We start from the raw sequence: 26,311 nt of genomic DNA, 5'->3' as shown, positions 1-26,311 counted from the left end.
ATCACACTTCTAATTTTATTTTAGATTTAAGAAATAAATCATTTAGATAACAATGAATAATTTTTTAATCTCATTTATGAAATCAAAAAACTACATTGCTATGGTAACGAAATCGAATTTTCCCAAATAATGAACATAATTTAGGTTTTGGATGTCGACCCATTCGTAAGTCAACAAAATAAACAATTCCTATGTTCTTAATCATGTCGTCCCATACTACAACTACATGTTTCATAAAATTTAACATAAAAATCTAAGGTGGTGTTGTTCTCCATCTTCACAAGAAATTTCGACCGGCCTTCCATAAGTCAACTCACACCTCCAGAAATTGATCAGATAACCAAAGACTAACAAACACGTTATTATAGAGGAATACCTCCACCCGAATACTCTACCTCCTGAAAATTTGATCAATTTAAAGCGAGAGTTAGTAAATAGGCTCCACATAACACCAGTCATAGCATCAAATACTCTCACCATTTGTGACAATGGTAGCCACATATGTTAAAAAAAGTATGAACAGTTTTGTCAAGTCAGTAGACATGGATTTAAATGATGAATTGCTTAAGATGGTCAGAGCCAATTATAACATATAATGGAATCTTCATATATCTATAGTCACCCACTAGCACTTAGCATTAGATGTTACTTAATCAGATGAAATATTTCATTAATCCAGTCCCTTCCCCTGCCCCCTTAATTTTCACTTTAAACCTTATTGTTGGATTGTGCTGGATTCCATAGGAACACTAACTGAACATAAACTTTGCGCAAAGGAAAAAGGGATCAACCTGAGCAGGGGGTAAGGATGACACCCAGTCTGATGCATGTGTAGGAAGAAGCCCCAACGTGTTAAGCTGTAGAACCAAATAAACCAAGTAAACAGATGCACGATATTAGATAACTCAGGTGTTGTCCCATTTCCTTCTGTCTAATAGTCTTCATGGGGAAAATCATTAGGAACTGACAAAAGGAAATTGCAACTCACCTTCCAAACACCAAGTGCTAAGCCACCCAAATTAAGGGCAATGAAAAGCAACTTAGGCCCAAGAAGATCTACTTTATTGTCTTTATAAGGCTCAAAAACTGCATAATCAAAGTGAAATAGAATCAACTTTAGAAAAGAAATTGCTCAAAAACATTTGCAGATTGTCATTCTTACACATCCTATACACTTTACAAGGGGGAAATAGGCTATTGTACCTGGATAGAAATGGAGAGAGATGCCAAGCATAAATGGAGACTATAACAATTAAGCTTGTTAACAATGAAGTGCCGAGCATAAATGGAGACTACACAAGCAAATTAGATAGGTTTCTTCTCAACAATGAAATGCCTCATTAGTACCTTGTAGTCATAAAGGGTTAATTATTTCATTCTTGGTTAGGGTATCTTACCGACCTTATTCTTTCCTTTTTTGAAAATTTAGCCACTCAAAATAAATAAAACAAATCATGGAGAAATATAGGAAGAAACAAAAATAAGGTAATAATACAGGATAAGAGAAAATTTAGTAGTAAGAGGACACTTACCCTTCCCAACCCCTTGAAGAGCACTGATAGGCTGCCAAAGTGCAGAAAAAGTTATACCAATGCTAAAGAGATGCACAGTATTTCCAGCCATCCACATCATGAAGCCCATCATTAGCAAATTCTTGAAAGGTGCTTGTGCCACCTCCCAAGCTTTCTGTTCAAAAGTAAAAGAAATATCATCTTAAGTAACAGATTTTGATTGGTTCTAAAGGAACGCATAAACGGCTAAATGTGATATACTCAATCTTGCTATCAAATACTATTTCCCATGAGCATCAAACAATAACTAGAACTAAACCACATACCAACCCTCAAATCTCAATCATGCATGAAGCAAGACATCAATGCTTTCCCCTTTATCTTTACTTTAAACTCTTCCATACATACTGAACTGAAATGCGACCTAGTGTCAGACATCTAATAAAGAAACAACATTGATGATCCATGCATCACAACATAGGTAGTAACTTGTTGCTATGCCACAGACCTTATGCTTTCCGGACATGCATTGGTTAAAAATGTGGTGAACAAGGGACCAGCAATACAGAAACAATTCTGTTGTAACAAATGCCCTATGTATAACTAGAAAAGCCCTAGATGAATTCAATCTGTTCCATGAATTTATTAGCCTAAACATCCAGTACACTTATTCATGACTTGCAATAGATATTTTCCAGTTAGATGCATAGTTTTTCCATCTACGTCCATAATTAAATCACAACAAAATTGAAAAATTCAAGTGTTTAAGATCCAAAAGGAAATCAAATTAAAACACAAGGTTAAAAAAGAGAAACCTGAGCTTTCCAATTGGATTCAGCATCCTTCTTTTGACGACTTACAGTCGAATCGTCCTGTCAAAATAAAAAAGGTGAAGCCCCCAAAGTGAAACCTAATAAAAATTGAAAGTGAAAGCATTTATTAAAGAAAACAATTCTAGAAAAGAAAAAAAAGGGAAACCTGATCCACAGAGGCACGAGTGAAGCCGGGAGGATCGGGGATGTCACGAGAAGGAGGAGCAGTGGAATTATCGGAGAAATCAACGGCCCATCTTCCGCCGGACCCCATTATTCCTTTGCCTTTCTCCATCTTTCTTTTCTTTTCTCTCTACCTTTCCGGGTTTCGTACTTGGGACTACGGCACCTTCTTCGATTTTGACGGCCGCTTTTACTGCTGGGTTAATATTGTATCGGGTTTAGTTTCAATATTATTTTAATATTGAAATTGAGATTTGAGTTTTTTTTTTTAATTTGATATTATTTTTTATCGTAACTAAATATTTGAGTTTAATTAGTATTTAAGATTTTGTTTTTCTCTTGACTAAGTATCTATACCTTTTTTGTCGAATATTTATTAGATTATTGAAAACTAAATTCAAATATCAAATTAAGAAAAAATAAAAAATCAAACCCAAACTAAATAATACACTAATCCATTAACTTTTTTTTCTTTTTTCTTTTAACTTTAATCACTGAATTTGGAAACTTTTAAAACTTGATCCTTTAACCTTTATAAGTTCACATTAATCCTAAAATTTAATAAAATATTTTCAGTTTAATCCTTAAATTTCAATTGGATTCCAATTTGGATTATATTTTAATAAGCAAATCTTTTTTCAACAACTTTTACTCTTTAACTCTGACCCAATCTAAAACTTCAAAAGTTTTTTTTAAATAAAGGATAAATATTTTCAATTTAAAAAAAAACACATTTTTATTTATGGATGAGAATTCTCCTATGAAATTGTGTTTTCTTGTTAATTATATAATATTTTTAAAAATTAAATTAAATAAGTCATATGCAATTTTTAAAAGAATTTAGTTATTTATCTATTTCAATACTAATTTAAAGAATAAAATATTGATATTTATATATTAAAATTTATTAATTACATGATTATATGTAATATATAACAGAAACAATACTTGGAATCATATTATCCCAAGGGTTAAAAAAACTAGTTTCATTATAAAATAAACTTTTCCAGTTTTGCAGCACATATTTAGTAAAAGCAATGAAAGTATTCTTTGTTTAATTTCTAGATTTACCTATTTTCAGCATTTTCTTTAATATTTTTTCATTTTTCAAGAAAATAAAAATGGACTATATTCTCCAAATTTCTACTAATTCTATATCCAAGTAATCAATATGTTCATTTACTTTAAAGGCATTTTTAAAGTAAAATTTATATTTAATTTTACAAAAATTATTAGAACATGTGAATGTGATATCTCGTTATAGAAGTAAAAATCTTTGCGATATGATATGTTTTTTCTTTCAACAAATTCTTTTGTAAGTGGACAAAAGCCCCAGATTCAACATCCCCGTTTCAAGCGACAAACCATTGTTCATGTAATATTTGATTTAACATATAGAAAGCAAAGCTAATATGAATTGACCCTTATTGTTCATGTTTTGCTCTAATTGTCAAATAACCCCAGGCAACATTACTCGAGTTAAGGCATCTAATCTCCCACACCCCTACAATTGTTTCATTGTTTTACATTTAAAAGATTAAAAACGTTTTACGCTCCTCTGAAACTTGCAAAACGACTTGCTACAACTGCGGTTTTCTCGAAAACTTGTCGGACACGTTAGCTATAACAAAACCTGCAAACACCTGTATCCACGAATGTGGTGAAACAAGTTACACACAACTGTTTTTTAAAGTACTGGTAAGAAGCTCGAGAAAGCCAAGGCTTCAATCAGCACCCAAGGAGAAAGTAAAAACGGAAGAGAATACTGGTTAAGCTACCTGAATGCACCCAAAGATGTATACTGCGGAGAAGTGTCGGCCATGTATAATCATGTCAGCTACCATTGCTAGGGGTATTGTCAATGACATTCCCAATGTTGCAACTAATGGAGTTGTCCAAACCACGGAAAGAGCCCTGCATCATTTTTTTCAACGACTAAAATCTCTAACAAAACCATCACCCCGTATTGGATTGGTTCTTTGTGCTAACCGAGCAATAAGCCAGGTCCATAATACTGAGCTATAGATTAACGCAATGAAAATGGTTCGCTCGTTTCGGGTCCTAGTAGCATTCAACTAGTTCAAAAGTGAAAGGAGGTTTATATACATACCAGAAGTAGTCTGAGAGAACGCTTCCTACAAAGCCGTTTAAAAGCACTGCCTCTCCAACAGATGCTGAATGGGGGAATGCAAATGGAGGTTCTATCCCAACAACATTAAGCGGCCACACTGCAAATAAGATGAGCATTTACATTTTAAGAGAAAAGATAGAACAAGCATGCACCAAGTTACTAGGAGGTTTAACAGATTGTTTACCAAGCCACCAAAGGCCAAGAAGAGTAAAGAGACCGACATATCCAAAGAACTTCTGCATATCGACTTTCTCTCCTTCTGATCCAGCAGATTTCTTGAGCAGAACTGCATAAATTGACCAGTGACTCTGAATAAAGCAGAAGAGCAGAGAAGCAGTCTCGCCAAATTAAATAGATTAAGTCAGTATTCAATTTAGATGCATAGAAAAAAGCCTACCTGTAAATAAACCATATGAAATTGCAGACAGAAGACCAAATATATTCCCCATGATGGAGTGTCTTCTAGCTCTAGACAACAAGAACAACACATGGTTCCATAAAAAAGAAAATCATGAAACAAAAATGCAAAAACCATTTCCATTGCAGGGATTATACGAAGAGCATCTTATGCATATTACTACTCGAGCAGCCTAAACAGTCTACAACATGAATTTATAAACCTTCCACGGTAGATTCAACGTATTCTTTAGGAATAAGGAAATGTTAATAAATTATTGAAATAACTAGCAAAGAAAGACCCAACGCACTCAGAGACACTAAGCATTTCATCCGATGCCCATGTCTTTCCAATTGTGGTCATAGCAACACCAGTCATGCTAATAAATACAGCAACCACTTTCGCAACATTTACACTGTCCTGGCTGAGGAGAGCTCCGAAGAAAAGTGTAAAGAGCCCTGAAGTAGATGTTAGGACGGTAGTACTCGCAACACTGGTATTTGCCAGTGCAGAATTTGATAAATACTGCAAGATATCAAAGCAACTGTGTTAATCATGCATCACCACAAATGCACACATGCTTGAAATCTTATTGGTGTTAACTTATATCAGCCCCCTAATAAAAAGTGTAATTAGCTAATGATTCTGACAAAGAAATATGGACAAAATTATGTTACCTCAGTTGTAAACCAAATTGGAGTCAGGTATAAACTGCACTTGGCAGTTTCCCATGAACTCGTTCCACCGCCATGGTCAGGCAAGTCAGGTCCATCTTTCTCAGTACTTGAGTTGAGAGGCTGCCCCTCTTCTCTTTCACTAAGATCCTTGTCAGTTATCAGGCATCTTTTAAGGTCAGCTTCAGCACTTTGGGGCAACTCATTGAGTCCAATTGAGGTATCGATAACCGAGCTGCCATCGTAGAGGTTTCTATATAAATTCGCATTAAATAAGTTGCAGATCCAATCCTTTAAAAGCGCTATGGGTAAATAAACAACCATAAGGGACACTCCAAGATAAGTGAGTGCAAATGGCTGTTTGTATTCTGAGAAAATCCTCTGCAACAACAACATATAATAAGGATTAGCCGAAAATTGATCATCAAGATTTGAACAGATTCTTTAACTCCGCCTATGCGGATGCGAGTCGAATGAAATATCTGATCTTCAATAAATATTAACCAAAAGAAATCCATAAAAATCTCAAATTATCTAACAAGAACCATAGTTTCGGAATTCTTATAAAATGTTATAGGACTGAGAAATGAGAATCAATGAAAAGTATCCCTCATAAAATAGTCAAATCAGAAAAGACGAAAGGCACAGAAAACAAAGCAATAACTTGGTTCCTGTAAGCGTTTCAGATCACAAATCAATTCATTTTTTCTTTCCTTTTCCAGCCATTTATTGGCAACCAAACAATAAAAGGAAACAGGGTATAACAAATAGACACACGCACCTGTGTTACCTCTGCAGATACGACCCATATAAACACAACAGTAGCAATCAACCCTAACCCAGCATTATACTTCAAACCCATCACCCCCAAAACACCAAACAGTATGGTAGACGCTGAAACTTTGACTTTTTACAAAAAGAAAGAAGAAACAAGAATTGGCTTTGAAATTGCTATAAAACTTTGAGTTCCATGGTAAAAGCTGTGTGGGGATCTTCTCTGATCTTATTTGTGTGCAATCACGCAACCATATTTAGCTGAAGCAGGGGGGATGTTTTTAAACCGATTCACAAACAATCGGTGGAACCAATATGTGCGTTAATGACGAAAGGTATTAAGTCTTTGATTTGAGAATTTTCTCTTTTTTAATATTGCCGTTAGTTTGAGGACAAGACTGCGAGAGTGACAAGTGGTTAAATGTCAAGGAAAGATCGTTAATATCTGCGACGAACCCCGCTGAAGTGGCGTTTTAAACTTCGGAGGAGCCTTTTTTTTTCTAAACTTTTGATAAAACGGGGGAGATGCATGCGGTCATAGAATTTGTGGGGCCCAGTCCATTTACCGGTCAACCATTGGCACGTGAGTCATTCAACGTGGCAAGGCAAGGCAATACACACTAGAAAGCTCTGTAAACTTTCAGCAATTAATTGATTATGCCTTAAATGACCGTTTTCTTACCCAACTCAAGCTTTCTTGCATTTGCTCAAAAGGCGGAATTAAGACAATGAAACGAGAAAGCTGAAGGAAAATGGAGTAATTGATTCTTGGGGTATATTAATATCTGGCTAATCCCAAAAGGATCCAGGATATCTAATAGTGGAGATGCCATTATTAGACGAGACGAGAGTTGGCGTTAAAGTTATCTATGGGTCGAATTAGAGTTGGCATTAAATTGAAAATAAATATATATGTATACTTAAAAAATATTAAGATATGTGTAATTTAACAAGTAAATGTATTTAAAATAGTAACAATATTAATAATATTCAAACAATAACAACAAAATAATAGTAACATAATAGTGAAATGATAATAAAATAATATTTTTTTATAAATTTAGGTCGAACTTGAGTTAAAAAATTTTTACCCAATGTCCAACCTGCTTTTTGAGTAAATCTCGTTTTTTGTTTAAACTTATTTTTCAAATATATATTTTTATTCAAATCTTTTTATTTTTCGGGCTGACTTAAAAGATATTTGGTTAGAAAGAAATACAGGCTTTTGGTAGCCCAAAAATGTGAAAGTACTTAATGGGTTTGGGGAGAGGTTTTGAAAGTCTCGTGTCGAGAAATTTGCCATCTTTATAATCTTTATAGTTGGGCTCCAACCAATTTGCCGGTGAAGCCATTATTACGTCGTTTGTGATTGTACTTTTGTGCATAAAAAATTAAATAAAATTGAAGGCATCATACGGACGTGCACACCGTAATTTGATAAGGCTTATTATTTTTAATTAATTAACTTTTGAACTGATAATTTTGATTAATAAATTTTTTTATCGATCATTAGAAATTAACAACAAAATTGACGTGATCATTAAAAAAACACCACATTTTTAAAATAAAAATATACTTTAAATTTATTTTATCATCACTCTACTCATACTCAATTATTAAATATAAAATTAAATGTTCACTTTCAAAAAAAAGGGTAAACAATTGAGATTGATAAAAATTTACATGTAAACTTCACCTACATCATGGGTACTATATATTCTGAAAAATTAATACAAATACAATATGTATAATGTTTTAAAAAAATATGTGATATATACCTTAAAGCACAATTATAAAAGAATAAATTATAAAAAAATGCACTAGTTTAGGAAAAAAAAAGATGTAGTCCAGAGACGAATCTAGAGGGCTAGCAGGGGTCTCGATCCCCTTAAAATAAAAAATTACTATTTAGGCCTTTTAGAAAATTTTAAAAATTTAAATTAGTAAAGGTAAAATTATACTTCGACCCCCTAAAATTATAAAAAATTGATTTAATCCTCTAAAAATTAGAAAGATATATACTATTAAAAATTAAAATTTTATTTTGACCCCTAAAAAAATTTCTTAGCTTCGCCCATGGTGAAGTTACATGATAAAATCAAAATAAGATCCAAATCCAATGACAAATCTCCTGTTGTAAGTGGGTTTTTCATAGTCAACACTCTTTTCTTTTATTTTTTCAAATGATAGATGATAATTTAACTTTCATATACAAGTCAAACTCTCATGCAAAATTCAAAACAAGGTATTATGAATCCCAACAGAAAGTCTTCCTTTCTTCTTTTTTTCACTTTTTATCCATAGTTAAATGGTTCTATATATGGTTTTAATTAATGAATTTGATATTTTATATGATAATGACGAGAAAACAAAGCGAAGGTAAATTCTTATAAAGAAATACCCCTAAAACCTAAGCTAATATACGATGTTTAATTAATTAAAAGAAGACAACAATTTTTGAAATGTTCTTTTTCTTGTTGGTTTTTTAAGTGTAAATTTGTTCATTAATTACATGTAAAAGATGTAGATGCATAATTAAGTAAGATCTTCCCGATCATGCTTAAAGGTGTATGCATTGAGTTATTTGACTTCAGCCATCGTCTTTTGGCTTGAAAGTATTTACTTGCTAACATTCATCAACGTTTTCTTTGTTTATCCTATAAGAGATAAAAAAACCATAAAATAAATGATTATATTAGGATTATTTTAAAAAATAATTTTTTAAGTGTCTAATAAAAATGTGTCATTTAATATTTTTAAAAGAATTTCTAATTAATACAATACACTTTCTAATACTAGATTGATTCTTCTTAATAATATCTTAATCTTAAGTAGTAGTTTAATTGTGTTCAACTAGATTTATGATTTATGGTATGGTGACCTAAAACTTAGAATTTTAAGATTTATAATTTTAGGAAAAATATTAGATTAGGATTTGGGGTTTGAATCTAGGGTTTTAAAATCTATATAAAAAATAGAATAGTTTTAAAGTTAAAAAATAGTAATAAGAGTTGATTGATATTTATTGAGAAAAGAAAAGAAAGGAAAGGATATCCAATCCAATCCCCAATTGTGGCAAGAATCTAATAATAAAGGGACCGAGCCGGGTCTAGACATCTTATAAAAGGAAGGACGTATAACATGAGTTGAAGAAAATAGGTAAAATTTAATATTGATAAGTCAGCCTTTTGAGTGGTCCAATTATATGATGGAATACATTTCTATTTATATTATTATAAAATTCTTAATCGAGTCAATCAAATATCAATGTAAATGAGAGAATTATAAAATCTCTTTAATAAATAATTAAAAAGTATCATTTAAATAAATTAAATAATCAAATATTGAATTTGAAATTGACGAAGACTTGTATTCAAATCTTTCATCAAGACTCATGATTGATCAAATGACTAAATTTTCTATAAATATATTATTTACATATAAACTGTTGCGGAAAGGATCGATTCGAGAACTCCGATATGACTACAAGTAAATTGACCGGAACGAAAAATAAAGTGAACACAAGGATTTACGTGGTTCGGCTTTAATGCCTACGTCCACGGGCAGAGGCGAAAAGAAATTTCACTATAACAAGATGAAGATTACAAGTGTTTTACACTCAAGACACAACCCGAGAACCTCACAACTCTCAACCCCTATAGAAAACCCGAAAGCTAAAATCCTAGCTTTCAAAGAACAAGCTTTGCTCTCTCTTGGTTTGGGATGATCAATATGGCTAATGAACCTCTCTATTTATAAGAGAGTTCAAGGACATAATTGTCCAAAACTTTGGCAAAGATTTGTGGTTGAAAATGGACACCAACAACCATCCACTAATCCACTACCACCAACAACCCACTACCAACAACAACAATCCACTACCAATTTTAAGCCATTTCTTAACAAATCTCCACCTTGGCTTGAAATTTACCAAGCTGAACATCATAGTGAATTCCTCGAACTGGATCACCTCTTCCAAACGCCTCTCTGGCGCTAATCAATCCCGAATACCTATCAAGTCCAAGCAATGCTTGAACTTATATGCAGGGATCACCTTAGTTAACATATCTGCAGGATTCTTCTCGGTAGCAACCTTGCTGATAACAATGTCACCTTGCGTAACATGTTCCCGAACAAAATGATATCTGACATCAATGTGTTTGGTCCGTTCATGAAACATCTGATTTTTAGTCAGATGTATGGCACTCTGGCTATCGCAAAATACAACAGTGAAATCCTGTTGTAAACCCAAACTGCTTACTAGACCTTTCATCCACAATGCTTCTTTCACTGCTTCTGCTAACGCCATATATTCCGCCTCAGTCGTAGATAAGGCTACGGTAGACTGTAACACAGCTTTCCAACTAATGGCTCCTCCAGAATAAGTGAAAACATAACCCGTCAGAGATCTTCTTTTGTCCAGATCTCCAGCATAATCAGAGTCCACATAGCCCGTGACACTGCTAGTGCAGTCACTCTGATCATATACCAAGCATAAATCTGCAGAACCTCTCAAGTACCTGAGAATCCATTTCACGGCCTGCCAGTGTTCCTTGCCAGGACAACTCATGTATCTGCTGACCACACTAACTGCATGTGAAATGTCTGGACGAGTGCAAACCATTGCATACATCACGCTTCCAACTGCACTCGAGTATGGAATGTGAGACATTTGCTGCTTTTCTTCATCAGATTGTGGTGACAACTCTGCAGAGAGTTTGAAATGTGGTGCCAACGGAGTACTCACAGTTTTCGCTTTATCCATGCCGAAGCGTTGAAGAACCTTTTCAATGTAGTTCTTCTGCGACACACGAAGCTTGCCCGCCTTGCGATCTCTGTGAATATCCATGCCCAAAATTTTCTTGGCAGCACCCAGATCCTTCATCTCGAACTCACCACTCAACTGCGACTTTAACTTGTTGATTTCCGACATGTTTTTGGAAGCAATTAACATGTCATCAACATACAGCAACAAATAAATGTGCGAACCATCTGAGAGCTTCCGATGATAGACACAAGCATCATAGTCACATCTTGTGTAACCATGCTGAATCATGAAGCTATCAAACCGCATGTACCACTGCCTTGGGGATTGTTTCAATCCATATAAAGACTTCTTTAATAGACAGACATGGTCTTCTTTACCAGGAACTGTAAAACCCTCTGGTTGACGCATGTAGATTGTTTCCTCGAGCTCACCATGCAAGAACGCCGTTTTTACGTCAAGCTGCTCAAGTTCTAGATCAGACTTGGCCACCATGGCAAGTAATACACGAATGGAAGAATGCTTTACGACTGGGGAGAAAACTTCATTGTAGTCAATCCCCTCTTTCTGAGTGAAGCCTTTAGCAACCAATCGTGCCTTGAATCTAGTTGCTTCAACCCCTAGGATGCCTTCCTTTTTCTTGAAGACCCATTTGCAACCAACTATCTTCTGGTTACTTGGCGGCTTAACCAACTCCCAAGTATGGTTCTTGTGAAGAGATTCTATCTCCTCACTCATAGCAATTGCCCACTGTGCCGACTCATCACACGTGACAGCCTCATTATAACTGGAAGGTTCTATACCAATGGACTCCGCCACACTGAGCGCGAAAGACACCAGATTAGCGTAACGCGGATTTGGTTTGATTTGTCTCTTCGTTCTTCCAGTGGCAATGCTATATGGTTTTTCTTGAGGTGACTCATCTTCATCGGAATCTTGCACCTCAACTTGATCATCCTGGACTGAAGTACCTTCCGTAGGAATTGGAGCGTCCACCTGACACTCCACCTGCTTCTCAACACCGTGATCTCCCATTCTATCTGACTCCTCCTTTTCCCGGGAATTTGTGGTGGATCGAAGCATGGATGACTCATCAAAAGTCACATCTCTGCTGATGATGAACTTGGACGAAACCGGATCAGGACACCACAACCTGTATCCTTTCACCCCTTGGCCGTATCCAAGAAATATGCATTTCTTCGCCCTCGGTTTGAGTTTTCCCTCATTTACATGAGCATACGCAGGGCAGCCAAACACTCTTAAACCAGTGTAATCAGCAGGAGAACCAGACCATACTTCCTCAGGAGTCTTCAGCTCAATAGCTGTTGACGGAGATCTGTTAACCAAATAACAAGCAGTATTAACAGCTTCAGCCCAAAATTCTTCACCGAGCCCAGCATTTGATCGCATGCAACGAGCTCGCTCCAAGAGAGTTCTATTCATGCGTTCTGCAACTCCATTTTGTTGTGGTGTTCGACGAACAGTGCGGTGTCTCACTATTCCTTCATTTTTGCAGAACTCATTGAATTCACCTGAGCAAAACTCCAAGCCATTATCCGTCCGGAATCGCTTGATCTTCTTTCCTGTTTGATTTTCGATCAAAGCTTTAAATTGCTTGAAGTTGATGAGAACCTCATACTTGCTCTTCAGAAAATACACCCAAACCTTTCTCGAGTAATCATCGATAAAGGTAAGCAGATATCTGTAACCACCTTTAGAAATTGTCGGAGAAGGCCCCCAAAGGTCAGAATGGAAGTAATCCACTGTGCCTTTTGTCTTGTGAATCCCAGTGCTGAACTTTACCCGAGTCTGCTTACCGAAGACGCAGTGCTCACAGAAATTCAACTTTCCTGTACACTGCCCAGACAATAATCCTCGTTTGCTTAGCACCGATAAGCCTCTCTCGCTCATATGCCCGAGCCGCATATGCCATAACTTCGTGGTGTCAGAATCTAGATCATCTGATGATGACACTCCCGCAACACCTGTAACCGAGGAACCATCGAGGAAGTAAAGGCCCCGCTCCAAATTACCACGTATCACAGTCAAAGCACCCGAGAATACCTTGAGAACTCCACCTTCAGCAGAGTACCGAAAGCCTTTCTTGTCCAACGTACTCAAAGAGATCAAATTTTTCTTCATTTCTGGAATGTGCCGAACATCAGTTAGAGTTCTAACAATACCGTCAAACATCTTTATACGAACTGTGCCAATCCCCATGACTTGACATGCGTGGTCATTTCCCATTAGTACTGAACCAGAATGCTTCTCGTATGTTGAGAATGCATCTTTCGAAGTACTTATATGAAATGTAGCTCCCGTATCAAGAATCCATCTCCCACCAGCGTAAGAGTCGGATACTGCAAGAACGATCTCGGCATCACTTGAAGAATCTGCATCAGCTACATTCGCACGATCATTTTGTTGCTCCTGTGATTCTGATTTCTCCTTCCTTTTCGGACAATCTACCTTCATGTGCCCGTACTTCTTACAGTAGTAGCACTGTATTCTCTTCTTGGACTGCGATCTAGGATGGCTTTTACTTGAACTTCCACCCTTTGCCTTGGATCTTCCTCGAGCAACCAAGCCTTCGCCTTCATTGTTTTCGACCACCTTACCAGTGATTTTCTTCCTCAACTCACTGGAACTTAAGGCATTTTTCACCTCCTCTAGAGTCAGGTCATCACGACCGTACATCATTGTATCAACAAAATTCTCATACGAGGGAGGCAAAGAACACAAAACAATTATTGCTTGGTCCTCATCATCGATTTTGTTATCGATATTATTCAAATCCATGATAATGGAATTGAATTTATCCAGGTGCTGGGAAACAGGTGTACCTTCCTCCATCTTCAGGGCATAGAGTCTTTGCTTGAGGTAGAGCCGGTTCGTCAATGACTTCATCATGTACTTGCTCTCTAACCGGAGCCACAAACCGGACGCGGTTTTCTCATCCGCTACTTCTCGTAGCACTTCATCTCCTAGACATAGCAGAATAGCACTATGTGCTCTTTCTAGCATGTCATCCTTTTGCTCTTCCGAAAGCGTGCTTGGTAATTTATCTTTACCAGACAATGCTTTTAGCAATCCTTGTTGAACCAGCACTGCCCGCATCTTGATGCGCCATAAACTGAAACTATTTTTCCCGGTAAATTTCTCGACATCATACTTAGTCGATGAAACACTTGTAGCCATAATTTGGAACCTTTGAATGAATGATAATATTTTCTTCCTGATGTGAAAGATCAGACAAAGCTGCAGTCACAGGGCAATTCAGAAAATATTATCACTCCTTCAACTACGCTCTGATACCAATTTGTTGCGGAAAGGATCGATTCGAGAACTCCGATATGACTACAAGTAAATTGACCGGAACGAAAAATAAAGTGAACACAAGGATTTACGTGGTTCGGCTTTAATGCCTACGTCCACGGGCAGAGGCGAAAAGAAATTTCACTATAACAAGATGAAGATTACAAGTGTTTTACACTCAAGACACAACCCGAGAACCTCACAACTCTCAACCCCTATAGAAAACCCGAAAGCTAAAATCCTAGCTTTCAAAGAACAAGCTTTGCTCTCTCTTGGTTTGGGATGATCAATATGGCTAATGAACCTCTCTATTTATAAGAGAGTTCAAGGACATAATTGTCCAAAACTTTGGCAAAGATTTGTGGTTGAAAATGGACACCAACAACCATCCACTAATCCACTACCACCAACAACCCACTACCAACAACAACAATCCACTACCAATTTTAAGCCATTTCTTAACATAAACTTATTTTATCCCATCATGAGAGTGATATAATCCAATATATGTGTTTTAACTCTCTTTTTTTCCTTGCCTTTAGAATCTATAGAATTTCTTTGTTTGATAAAAAAGAAAAGTGGAGTGTAGAATGCTCTCAAATTCACTATCATTGACAAATTTCAAAGGCTGATCATGAAGAAGAAATGATGGAAATGTCTTGTCCAAGTGACAATTTCAAATTGCACATTCCCATTCCCAACCCTTTGATGTTGAGTTAACAATCATGGATGTTTCTCGTTATTTGGCCAGATTTTAATGTATTGCTTGACCTCTTTTTAATGCGTCTAAACGGGAAAAAAGAACATCTTATCCTGCTACATGCTTATTGTCCAAGGAAATTTCGGAGCATTTTTTCTGATGCTTTTTTAGCTAGGTTGCTTTATATCTGAACTATTCAGTTTTATAGCGCGCACTGCATTAGTTGTTAAAGAAGAGTAGATCCTGATTAAAGCAAAGGGAAAATCCAGTTTTATTGTTAAAGCAAACAACTTAGCAACTAATCCACGTTATTGAAGTACCCGCATACGACACGCACAAGTTCTAATACTGCAGCACATAAGGGTTTCTAGTTAATCAAGGGAAGACGATAATGCAAGTCTCCATCAAGATTGCCCCCGTAAATTATCCTTCAATGTGAAATATACTTATTTTGTTGCTTAATTGACTAGTTTTGAAAACAACACAAATAGGCTCAGATATCTAATGTTTTGGTGTAATTAATGTATATTTGTCATTTGGCCAAATGTGAATTAGTAGAAAATAGATTGACGAAGCATATAATAATTAGCTAAAACAACTCGATTACGCCACTGTCTACAAAAGGCCCACACGTTTTACTTTTCTGATGCTAACTAAATTGGTATGAATGTGTTGAGAGTGTTTTCACTGTGAAAAATGTTGTTCCCCAAACATTAAAATTACACACACATATATGTATCTCAAATCATTAACTGCGTATGTTAGATATTTTTACTGTTCAGTCTTTTACTTGAGGAATTTTATTTGATTTCTTTTTATATTTTTTTCATTGTGTATTATAATTTAGTTTTAATTATTACCACGAAATTATATATTTTAATAATAATTAAAGTATTTGTGCAGGTAATGCCAATTGAAACTCAAGTCAAACTAAAGCAGGAAACAGGGGATATCCAATCATTATCATCAGACGAAAATGTAGAAACGACGAAACCAAACAAAACCGTGTAAAGCAATTGATTAGATTAGACCACGACTTTGATTAGTCTTATGAAATTCAACGGTACAGACAATTGGAAACCGCGTCAAAATGGAAACCATTTTGAAATTAATTAATAATAATTATATATTAAATTTGTATACTATTAAATAGATAAAAATTAAATTAAATTGTGAGAAACGCATAAATACATCAAGTTAAGAATACTAAATGTCTACAGCTGTTACAACGGTGTTTTTATCAATCTTGAGTTGGTATTGAGTTAACTTGTAATACCGTCTCAATCAACAACATTATTAATATATACAATAGATAAAGGTAATAACTTGAGCATATTAAAATAAAAACAATAAATACTATTAAAAAGAAGCTTTCGTTTATGGTAAATTTAATGTTTTATTAATCTAATTAACGCGGGTTCAAATATCATTATATACTTAACTTTACTGGTCTTTGTTACAATAAAAAGAGTAACATACCCTTAGATAATATAACTCAGACTAATTGTAAAAAAATATATTTATAATTTATTTAATTAAGTTGGTGCTCAATTGATTTATTACATAACTCAACTAGAGACTTAGATAATAGTAGTTTTAAACAACTTATAATCCCTAAATGTTTTTTTTTCTTTCTTATATCCATAATAATTAAGAATCTAACAAATATTACCACGGTCACAGAAATTCTTATGAATTTTTTATTTCACAGATTTGTTACAAATATTTTTTTACATTAGTGTATAATATTATATAATCTTTTGTCTTGACTCGTGTAAAGTAATGATTAATTTTTTTATAAAACACCTGTTTAATACATATTTAAACCTTGCTACCCACTCTTTACCCCCATTAGATAATCTTTTAATCATAAAAAAGGAAGAAAAATATAAATTAAACTGAGAAATGCTAACCATGTTAATCACACTATTGCTCTGAGGAAAAAGGTCAAAAGCCTAAAACAACGACTACTTTTAAAGTCCGAAATGGTAGTACTACAGTCAGATCAAAGGTTCGACGTTGCAAATAAGAAGGAATGAAATTTACTAATAAATTTCTCTCATCCCACTTGCTAATAAAAGAGACGGATACACAGCTTCCTAGTTGCTAACCTCACCAAAAATCCTTGATAGGTAAATTATAGCCAATTGTCGTAAACTTTATGACCTGTAACTGTAATTATTATTGTTTAAACATGTTTTATCATCCGTAAGTCAGAAACAGGTGGAAGGTCTGTTAAATCAAAGTAATTTAAAAATAAGAAAGCCAGACATTATTGGGTCGGCAAGGTTGCCATTCCATGGATAATCTCTGAGACGTTGAATATTATTTCATACACAATTTCTACTTTATTTTAGAGAAAATAAGAGGATTGCAGATGAGAATAATAAAGATAATTAATCATCATAATTTCTGTAACATGTAGTTATTAACATAATTTCTACCCTGTAAAACTACAAGAAACCATGATATCAACCCCTACAGACAAGGATACTCATACACCAATAGTAATAATAACACCTTTTAACCCACAAATAATCCAAGGGGAAAAAGTTGTAAAAAGTTTTACTATCATTTTTTTTAGCATATTAATAGAATAACCTAATCTCGTTTCTCCTGACCTGGTGAAGTAATTGGAAAAAGTGTTAAGAGCTCCGGTGGTTGGGTTCCTCTAGGCGTATTTAATGGTGATGATGGGTGCAAGTAAAATCCCTTCTCAGCGATCACCTTTTCCTCCTCCAAAACCATACGAGCAGGTGATGATGGCGATAGGGTGCCAGAAGAACTCGAGTAAAAGAGTGATTCAGATCCTAGTGGAGTCACTGGACTGCGAATGGGCGAGTCAAGCCGGAGAGGAGCTTGGCTGGGAGGAGAGACGTAGTGAGTAGGTGAGTTGCGTATAGTGGCGTGACCGAGCTTGATCTCCAGCTTTCTCATAGACTGTCGTTGCCTACGTTCTTGGAGCTTGAAAGGTGGACGGCGTGGTGCTGTTGGGTCACTCGGAAGGGAGGTTTTGGAAGATAACCGGAAAGTAAGAGGGAGTTTCTCTGTGTCGCAGGCAAATCCTGTAAGCTTCTGGACCAGGTCCCTGAAGGTGTTTGCATCAGCCTGAACGAAAGTTGTTGGAGATGGCGTTGCAGGTGATGGCGATGGTGATGGTGAAGGTGAAGGTGAATCTATGCTGCTCAGGTGCTTTCCCATTGCAAGTAGAGGAGCTAGCTAGCTAGCTAGAAATATTTTGAGAAAAAGGAAAAAAGAGGGATCAATAATCAGCTTTAGAGGAACGAAAAATTGGGCTAAAATTAAACGATTAAAGTAATTTTTTTTGATGGTTTTATAGAGAAACGAAAGAGAATGTTTGAAGGGATGCCTGTATATATGTGTTGTCAGCGACAGTAGTAAATAAAACAGTTGCTTTGAATTTGAAAGGGTACTGTATGACATGGGCGCATGGAATGGCATGTGCCACTTGCCGTCGATGTAAATCCCTTACCGGACTAACTTTTTCCATCGTTTAAATTGAAAATTAATTGTTTGGAATTTTAAAATATTACGAATCACCTCCCCACAAAAGTTGGATATATTAGTAAAATATATTATATTATTAAAAAAAAATAAACATGAACTTCAAATATTTAATCTTTATAAAACATTAAATTGATATAAAGAATACCTTAAATCTATATAAAATAAAACATTCTTTCTAGAGGTTGAGATTATGGGTATTTAAGTACTTAAGTTCAAACCCCACTACATGTAATTGTGAGTTTTGTTTGATTATTTTAAATGTTTGATGTTTATGCTTTTATATCAATTTGATTTTATTTTGTATTCGTATTATACTTATTATCTTTATAGACCATCAAATTGATACGAAGAATACTTCAAATCTATATATATATAAAAGCATTCTTCGTAGAGGTAGAAATTATAAGTCTTTAAGTACACAAGTTTAAGCCTCAACATGTGTAATTGTTATGTGTGAATTTTATAAAATGACTTATTTCCGTAGTTATTTGTTTTATTATCCATGTTATTAATGACCTTAAATAGGATAACACAATTAATAAGTAATTTTCATAATAAATAAATAAATTTTAAACTGATGGTTTAACTTAAAATATAATTAAAAATAATTAGAAAATTAAAAAAAAAATATGATAGTGGTTAGGTCCGGATGACGTTGATAATCATTAAGGAAATATACAGTAAATGATGTATGGATATCCTATCTTATCAGGAACAAGTTAACTATGAAAATGGTGGGGGATGATTCTGTAACAGATGAAAGAGGAGCATTTAAAGAAGTTGAAAGGATCAATATTAGACCCCATAAACTGCATCTTACCTAGCAAATTAAGATGTTGAACCCAACAATAGCTTTTCCACTTTCATCAATGATTTTGGTTAGAACCACATGCAACACAATAAAATATTTATTTTTAATATAAAACTTGTTATACATGTATATCTTCTATCTTCTATAATCACTCTAAACATAAAAACATATTATTATGCAAAGCCATCAAATTTAAAGGATTAAAATCGCTCACAGTTTTATTATAGATTTTACTTATATCTGTTTCTTTAACATAATGTCTAAAATTATTTATAGCCCCTCCATAATCTATAAATAGGAGGATAATACGCTTTAGCACACTCGAATTCACGTCCTCCTATAATGGCAACAATACCTATACCAATCGAACTAAAACTCAATTGGTAATATTTTAAAGTTGTATGTAAACTTTTTTTTATATGAAATATATATTTATTTTCCTGTATTCTCAAAATATTTTCTATAAAATTTCATACATGTAATATTTTAACAGCAAGTAATAAAAAATATTAAAACTCGAATAGGAAATTTAAAAAAAAAAAAAAGGTCAAGAAGACTCGTTAGAAAATTTCCCTCGCAAGCCACCCAATTTAGATGATGGAACAATATAAGGCAAGATGGGCCCAATCTACCCGAGATGCATATTTAGGCTCTGCCCGATTACCGCAGATCCATAAAAAAAAATCAAAAGAAAGGAAGAAAGAAAAATCAGAAACAATTACTACTAGTATTATTAGCTTGATATGATATATTTACGTTTCCAGCTTTTGACCATCCGTTCTAACAATAGCAAAAGAATCTCCAACCCAAACACGACATGTGTCGTGGAAGCTCATAGTTTGCTGTCTCTGCAGTTTTCCCATTGAAAACGAGGGATTACGCCCCCAGGCCCAAAGCCAAATTCTCACCTTTCTTTCTCTAATATAGTTTTTTTCCTGTAGAAAAACACAAGCCAATATCTTTGCAAAAGGAAGATAGTAATACGGGACATGAAGAGTTGTGCGTGTTTTTACCGCCCAGTGATTGTGGCCAAATCCATCGACCAGAAAGACATGAGCTTTGTATCGACAAATAGAGTGGCGTTCGGTGCTGGGATTTTATCTCAAGCTACAACAACCGCAAGGTCCAAGGGTTCAAAGGTTTTGGCTGTCAGAGCTTCTGCTGTTGATTCCTATGGGAGCTCTTCCGATTTTGTTGAGCGTATGGAAAAAGCTTGGCTCATCTCTCAGGTACAATCTTTTCTCTTTTTTTTTAAACCTTACCATCTGTGGCCTGTAATTCAAATCTTATTAGGTTCAATGGGGGTTTCGAATTGGTACACAATCAACATTATATCAATGATTCAATTCCCATGATGATAGATTTTCTTGTTTGTTGCAAATCTGTGCATAATGGGTGATTGATAAGCGATTGGGTTTAAAGTAATTTGGATTGCATCTGATTGGGTTTATGTGGAATGATTTTATTTTCTGAAATTTTGTGATAAGTGATAATGGGTGATTGATATTGGATGCATCTTAGATATTGATATTTAAATTCTGGAAGCTCCGGTATCAATGGCTTTATCTGATTGAAGATGTTGAGCGGGATGGGATTGAATCGTTCACCATTTTTCTTCATTAATTCTATACATATTCAAGTACGTGGTTGTATTCCATGTTCCTTGGTACCTACTCCTTTGTATTTGGTGAACTCCATGATCACTGCTGATACATATGATACATAAAGTGTTAAATTTCCAATTGGTCCATTCCATTTGCCATGAGATAGAGAAGTACTGTAGGAAAGAATTTCTAAGATATATAGTATTAATACTATAAAAATGCATCTGAGACTGAATTTACAGGGGAAAATAAGGGATTGAAGACATCCATGTAGGGATGCTTTGGAAACCTGTTCAAGGCTAAAAACAAATTTACTTCCTCTTTTGGGTCCTAACATTTTCATTTCTCTTGATGATTTGTTCTAGCAACCGAGGCCAGTTGTTTGTTCTTCATGCAACTCCAAGGGGCACGTTGAATGCCAGTGGTGTAGAGGTACAGGCTTCTTTATCCTTGGGGATAATATGCTCTGCCAAGTTCCTTCTAGGAATACCACTTGCGTGATTTGTGCTGGGAAGGTATAGTCATCTCTATACGACATTGACATATTTGCATGCAATAGACCTCCTGTATGGCCAACTGCCCAACTAAAATACATTTTCTTTTCATTGGTTATATTATAGGGATCAACGTGCTTCTCTGACTGCAAAGGAACTGGATTTCGGGCTAAGTGGTTGGGTGAACCTCCTCTTTCCAAATAGTATATAATTTCTCTGTTATTGTCTGTTGCCAAATGTTGTAGGTTGTAAAACCACCATAAAATTTATTTGTTTTGCCCGTTGAATAGCGTACCTTCTTTGTCTCCAAATTGTAATCACACCATGTATTCGTACAATCTTATCTCCTTATAAATGAGAGAAGAAACAACAATTGTTACTTATTGATTGAAATTGTTAACACGTACAATAATTAGTTGTTTATATAGACAGTGAAGAGTTATTTAAAAAAATCTTATTTCTATGCGTTAGTATGATGATATCATTATCAAATTGTACCATAATGTAGTATGAAATGCAGCAAAATATAGTCTTTCTGAAGAAGGCTAATTAATGCTTATAATGCTTTTTTAAACTACCCCTTGGAATGGAATAGCTCAATTAAGTTGAAATTTGTTCCTTCTCCGAAAGGAAAATGTGTGAAAGAGGAAATGTAGAATTTGGGCTTAAATGATCAGGATAAATCTATTGAAGCCACTTCTCGAGCCTGTAAGGAACAGGGACGGGATTTTCTCCAGCAGGCTTTGGCTCTGCTTTTCTCTATTCTCTCCTTCGAGTAGAACATCCTTTTTCATCATTCTGCTGGGTCTCTTCAGCTTTCTGCTTCTTGGTCAGAATTTTAGCTCGGTTTTCTGATCTCATCGGTGTTGAGGTACATTTTGGCCCTTTCTCAACCTTCAGTTGTTTGGCATCGCTTCTGTTTTGATGTGCTGCTACTGATATATCTATTCTATCTGGTTTTGGGTCTTCTTGTACTGCTCCTCTGCTCTTTTTGCTCGATCTGGTTTTTGGTTCCCTGTCTACAACTCCTATGTTTATTTCCAGGTTTCTATGGTTGTTGACTAGGTATTTGTTTTATTGCCTCAAAGAATCAGTTTGGTTGGCCTCAGTGTTGTTTTGGCTGTTCTCTTTTCCAGGTGCTTTGGCTTTTCCTCAAGGTGCTTTTCCGTTTTCTGACCACTCTTTTGTTTTCGGGTTCCTCTTGAGACCTGACGTTTCTGTTATTAGGGACCAAGAGTATTCTCTCATGGAACTGTCAAGGTTTAGGCAAAGCCCCTACCATTCGGGCTTTAGAAAGGGTTACTTTTAAGCACAAATCCTCAAACATCATCCCTATGGAAACTAAACAAAAGAGTGCTAAACTTGAAAGAATAAGGAATAGGTTGGGTTTCTTTGAAGGTTTTTATGTTGAGCCAGAAGGCTAGTCTGGAGGCCTCGCTCTTTGTGGACCGTTGATGTTGGGATGGTTATTAGTAATTCCTGTAAGAACTTCATCCATACAAGTATGCATTGGATTAGTGACATTGCTTGGAAATGTACTTTTATTTAAGGTTGCCCGCAGATAAAATAGAAGAGGGTGCTCAACAATATTGTGGTTTTGAATAATGACAAAAAGAAGCCTTGGTTGACTTTGGGGGACTTCAATTCCATCAAATCCCAGACTGAAAAAAGAGGAGGAAGACCAGTCGATCATTCTGCGTGTAGAGAGTTTGAAGAATGGATTGATGTTTGTGAATTAATGGAATTAAACGTTAGTGGTGGGGGTTTCGCTTGGTTGAACAATAGAGTTGATTCGGAATGTATTCAAGAGAAACTCGACAGAGTTTTTCTCAACAACCCGTGGAGTATTTCTTTCCTGAACGCCAATAGGATTGCTAAAGCCGCCATTGAATCAGATCACTCTCGATTATTGTTCAGCTTCATAAAAGAAGAGGGGTTAGGAAGTGTTTCAAGTTCGAAAAAAAGTTGACTCTGGATGAAATAGTAACAAATTCTTGGTGCCAAGATGAACAGGGTAGCAACAATAGTTTCTTGCATAAGATCACCGTACTAGGAATAAACTAATTGAATGGAATAAAAGAAAGTTTGGTAATTCGCATTAGGAAATTTCTAGAATCACCAATTGTATCACTCTCTTGCAAGCCAATCCCATTGCAACATATTCGACAGCTGAAATTGTTATACTAAAAAAGAAACTCGGCACCGTTTGGTTAATGAATGAATACTATTGGCATCAAAGATCACGAGTTAAATGGCTCAATCACCGGGATAAAAACACGAGGTTTTTTCATGCGATTGCTGGGAATCATAAAAGAAGCCATGCTATCAGAGAATAAAGAAGGAACATGGGTTGAAGATGAGATTGGTATTCAAAAGGACTTTTCGGATCTCTGCAACAATTTTTTTGATGAAGTTCCAAGCTCTAATATGGAGGCTATGTTAAATCCCATTGAATTGGTGGTCACCCAAGATATGAATGACTCTTGAAGTCGAGGTCACGGATGAGGAAATAAAAGCTGTCGTTTTTCATTTAGAAGCTCTCGATGCTTCAAGATCAGATTGATGTCCTGGGTGCTGGTACAATATACAACAAGGGAAGAGATAAAGATGAGTATATGGTGGTATTGAGGAGTTCAGTTCACCTAAAGAGACGGAGAGCCATAAATGGACAAGAGGACAGGTTATTTATAAGAGTTTATTTATTACCGGAAGAAAGAGTGATTGCTCAGAGTATACTCAAAGCTTAAAAGGTCAATCCCTTCTTCATTATTTGGAAGTTATTTATAAGAGAGGTCATATAATAGCCCAAATTTTTGGTTTTTGGATAAAAAATATTGAATGTGAAATAAGTATTTGGAGAGGAAATACGAATTATAAAATTTAGTAAGGATTAAATTGAGGATTTTTGAAAGTTGGAAGACTAAAAGTGCAAATTTATTAAGAAAAGGGGTGAAAATTTAATTATGAATACATATTGAATACATGAAGTTGGAAAATCAAAATATGAACTAAATTGAATAAAGTGGAAAAGTGCAAGGACTAAGTGCAATTTTCCTATTTTGTGAGATGGTGGCTATATGCAATTTTACCATTATTAATAGATTTTTGGAGACAAGATTAATTAATGGTAATTATGTAATAGCCTGAATTTTTAGTGGTGTCGGAATGGTGATTCGAGATCACTAAATCTGACAAACGAGCAAAAAATATTATAAATTTAGTAAGTATAAGTTAAATGTGAAGTTAGGAAAATTTTTGAAATAGTGAATAGTGTACTAGGAATAAATATTAAAATAATTAAAATAAAAAAAACGAGGTATCGAGACCTCGAAGATTTTAAACCGAGCCATAAATATTTTTAGAAATATTTATAGAGTGTCATTGAGTTGGTATTAAAGTTTCGTTAGAAAATTTTAACGTTTGGATAGTTAATTAACTAAAAAGGACTAAATTGGGAATAGTGTAAAATTTGTTAAATTGTGATTAAATAGCTTAAGTGACTAAAGTGGAGGGATTTAAAAGGCTATTAGACCCAAATTATATGGGCTGGACGGTTGGGTAAGAAAAATCAGCAGAATGTAAGGAGAAACAGGGGCAAAATTGGAAACTTAACAAATTAAACATTTAAAACAAAGACAAAAGTGAAAAATCTAGAGATCTCTTCACAATTTATCAGCAAAAACGCCATAGGAGGTCTGGAATAAGCTGGTTTTTCATATTTTTGAATCATGTAAGTTTAATTCTTGATTATTTCTTCTAATTTTTGTGATTTTGATACTTTTACAATTAGGTCCAACTAATTATTTCATTAGTTTTTGATTCCATGGCTGATTTTGAAAGTTACCATTGATTAGTGTTGGATTTTTATGATGAATAAACATGAAATTGAAGCTTTAATTTTGTTATATGATGATTTTATTAAGTAATTTTGATAGAAATTGATTTTAGGGACCTAATTGTGAAAAAGTTGGGAATTAAGGTTTGGTGTTGCGGTTTTGAGTATGAAAGGCTATGTAGTAGTCTAAAATAGTTGGAAAAAGGTGTTAATTGAGAAAAATTAGATCAATTGAGGGGTTAATTGAGTAGGGATCAAATTGTAAAAACTGTAAAGTTTGGGGTAAAAGTGTAACTTCGAAAATTAAAGGGCATAAATTGTGAAATGAATTAGAATTGAATTAAATGCTGATGAATGAATAAATTTGCATTTTAGATCGAGAACCTGAAACAAGTCGAGGAAAAGAAAAAGTAGCCGATTAGTCCCTGAACTTTTACAAATTCTGCAAATCGATCCAGGTAAGTTCATATGGCTGAAATTTAATGATTAAATGTTAATTTCATGAATTATACAATGTATGATGAAATGTATTTATTGTTGAAATGAGAATAAAATAAAAATGTGAAAATAGAATAAATGATCAAATTAAGTGGAACACCGGATTTGAGTACTTCTGATCAAGAAACAAAGTGATAAGTGGCTACACTTATCTGATCAAGAAACAAAGTGATAAGTGGTTACACTTATCTGATCAAGAGACAAAGTGATAAGTGGCTACACTTATCTGATCAAGTGATAAAGTGATAAGTGGTAGCTTCAGCTACACTTATCTGATCA

At 34.8% G+C, this 26,311-nt stretch overlaps 4 protein-coding genes across 4 annotated transcripts; 1 reads left to right on the top strand and 3 right to left on the bottom strand.

The window, feature by feature from the left end:
- Positions 1-47: 47 nt before the first annotated feature.
- LOC107906804 (ER membrane protein complex subunit 4) lies at positions 48-2,715 on the bottom strand. Its single transcript, XM_016833921.2, has 6 exons — positions 2,490-2,715; positions 2,327-2,383; positions 1,533-1,686; positions 989-1,086; positions 792-857; positions 48-398 (listed from the first exon to the last, which is right to left on the bottom strand). Exons 1-6 carry the CDS (start codon positions 2,616-2,618, stop codon positions 363-365), a joined length of 540 nt encoding a protein of 179 aa, XP_016689410.1. The 5' UTR covers positions 2,619-2,715; the 3' UTR covers positions 48-362.
- Positions 2,716-3,856: 1,141 nt separating this feature from the next.
- Positions 3,857-6,924, bottom strand: LOC107906805 (thiamine-repressible mitochondrial transport protein THI74). The gene is made up of 8 exons (XM_016833922.2): positions 6,490-6,924; positions 5,712-6,089; positions 5,345-5,559; positions 5,035-5,105; positions 4,822-4,923; positions 4,617-4,734; positions 4,285-4,420; positions 3,857-4,149 (listed from the first exon to the last, which is right to left on the bottom strand). The coding sequence occupies exons 1-8, from the start codon at positions 6,568-6,570 to the stop codon at positions 4,087-4,089; spliced, it is 1,164 nt and encodes a 387-aa protein (XP_016689411.1). The 5' UTR covers positions 6,571-6,924; the 3' UTR covers positions 3,857-4,086.
- Positions 6,925-17,590: 10,666 nt separating this feature from the next.
- Positions 17,591-18,645, bottom strand: LOC107906806 (VQ motif-containing protein 33). Its single transcript, XM_016833924.2, has one exon. It carries the CDS (start codon positions 18,461-18,463, stop codon positions 17,864-17,866), a length of 600 nt encoding a protein of 199 aa, XP_016689413.1. The 5' UTR covers positions 18,464-18,645; the 3' UTR covers positions 17,591-17,863.
- A 1,633-nt stretch (positions 18,646-20,278) lies between these two features.
- LOC107906807 (uncharacterized) lies at positions 20,279-22,080 on the top strand. Its single transcript, XM_016833925.2, has 3 exons — positions 20,279-20,830; positions 21,571-21,720; positions 21,826-22,080. Exons 1-3 carry the CDS (start codon positions 20,591-20,593, stop codon positions 21,901-21,903), a joined length of 468 nt encoding a protein of 155 aa, XP_016689414.2. The 5' UTR covers positions 20,279-20,590; the 3' UTR covers positions 21,904-22,080.
- The last annotated feature ends 4,231 nt before the right edge of the window (positions 22,081-26,311 follow it).

Source organism: Gossypium hirsutum, chromosome D05, assembly GCF_007990345.1.
Source record: "Gossypium hirsutum isolate 1008001.06 chromosome D05, Gossypium_hirsutum_v2.1, whole genome shotgun sequence".
Taxonomy (NCBI): Eukaryota; Viridiplantae; Streptophyta; class Magnoliopsida; order Malvales; family Malvaceae; genus Gossypium; species Gossypium hirsutum.
The sequence above is the reverse complement of the archived record's forward strand: the minus strand, read 5'-3'. Positions and strand labels throughout refer to the sequence as shown.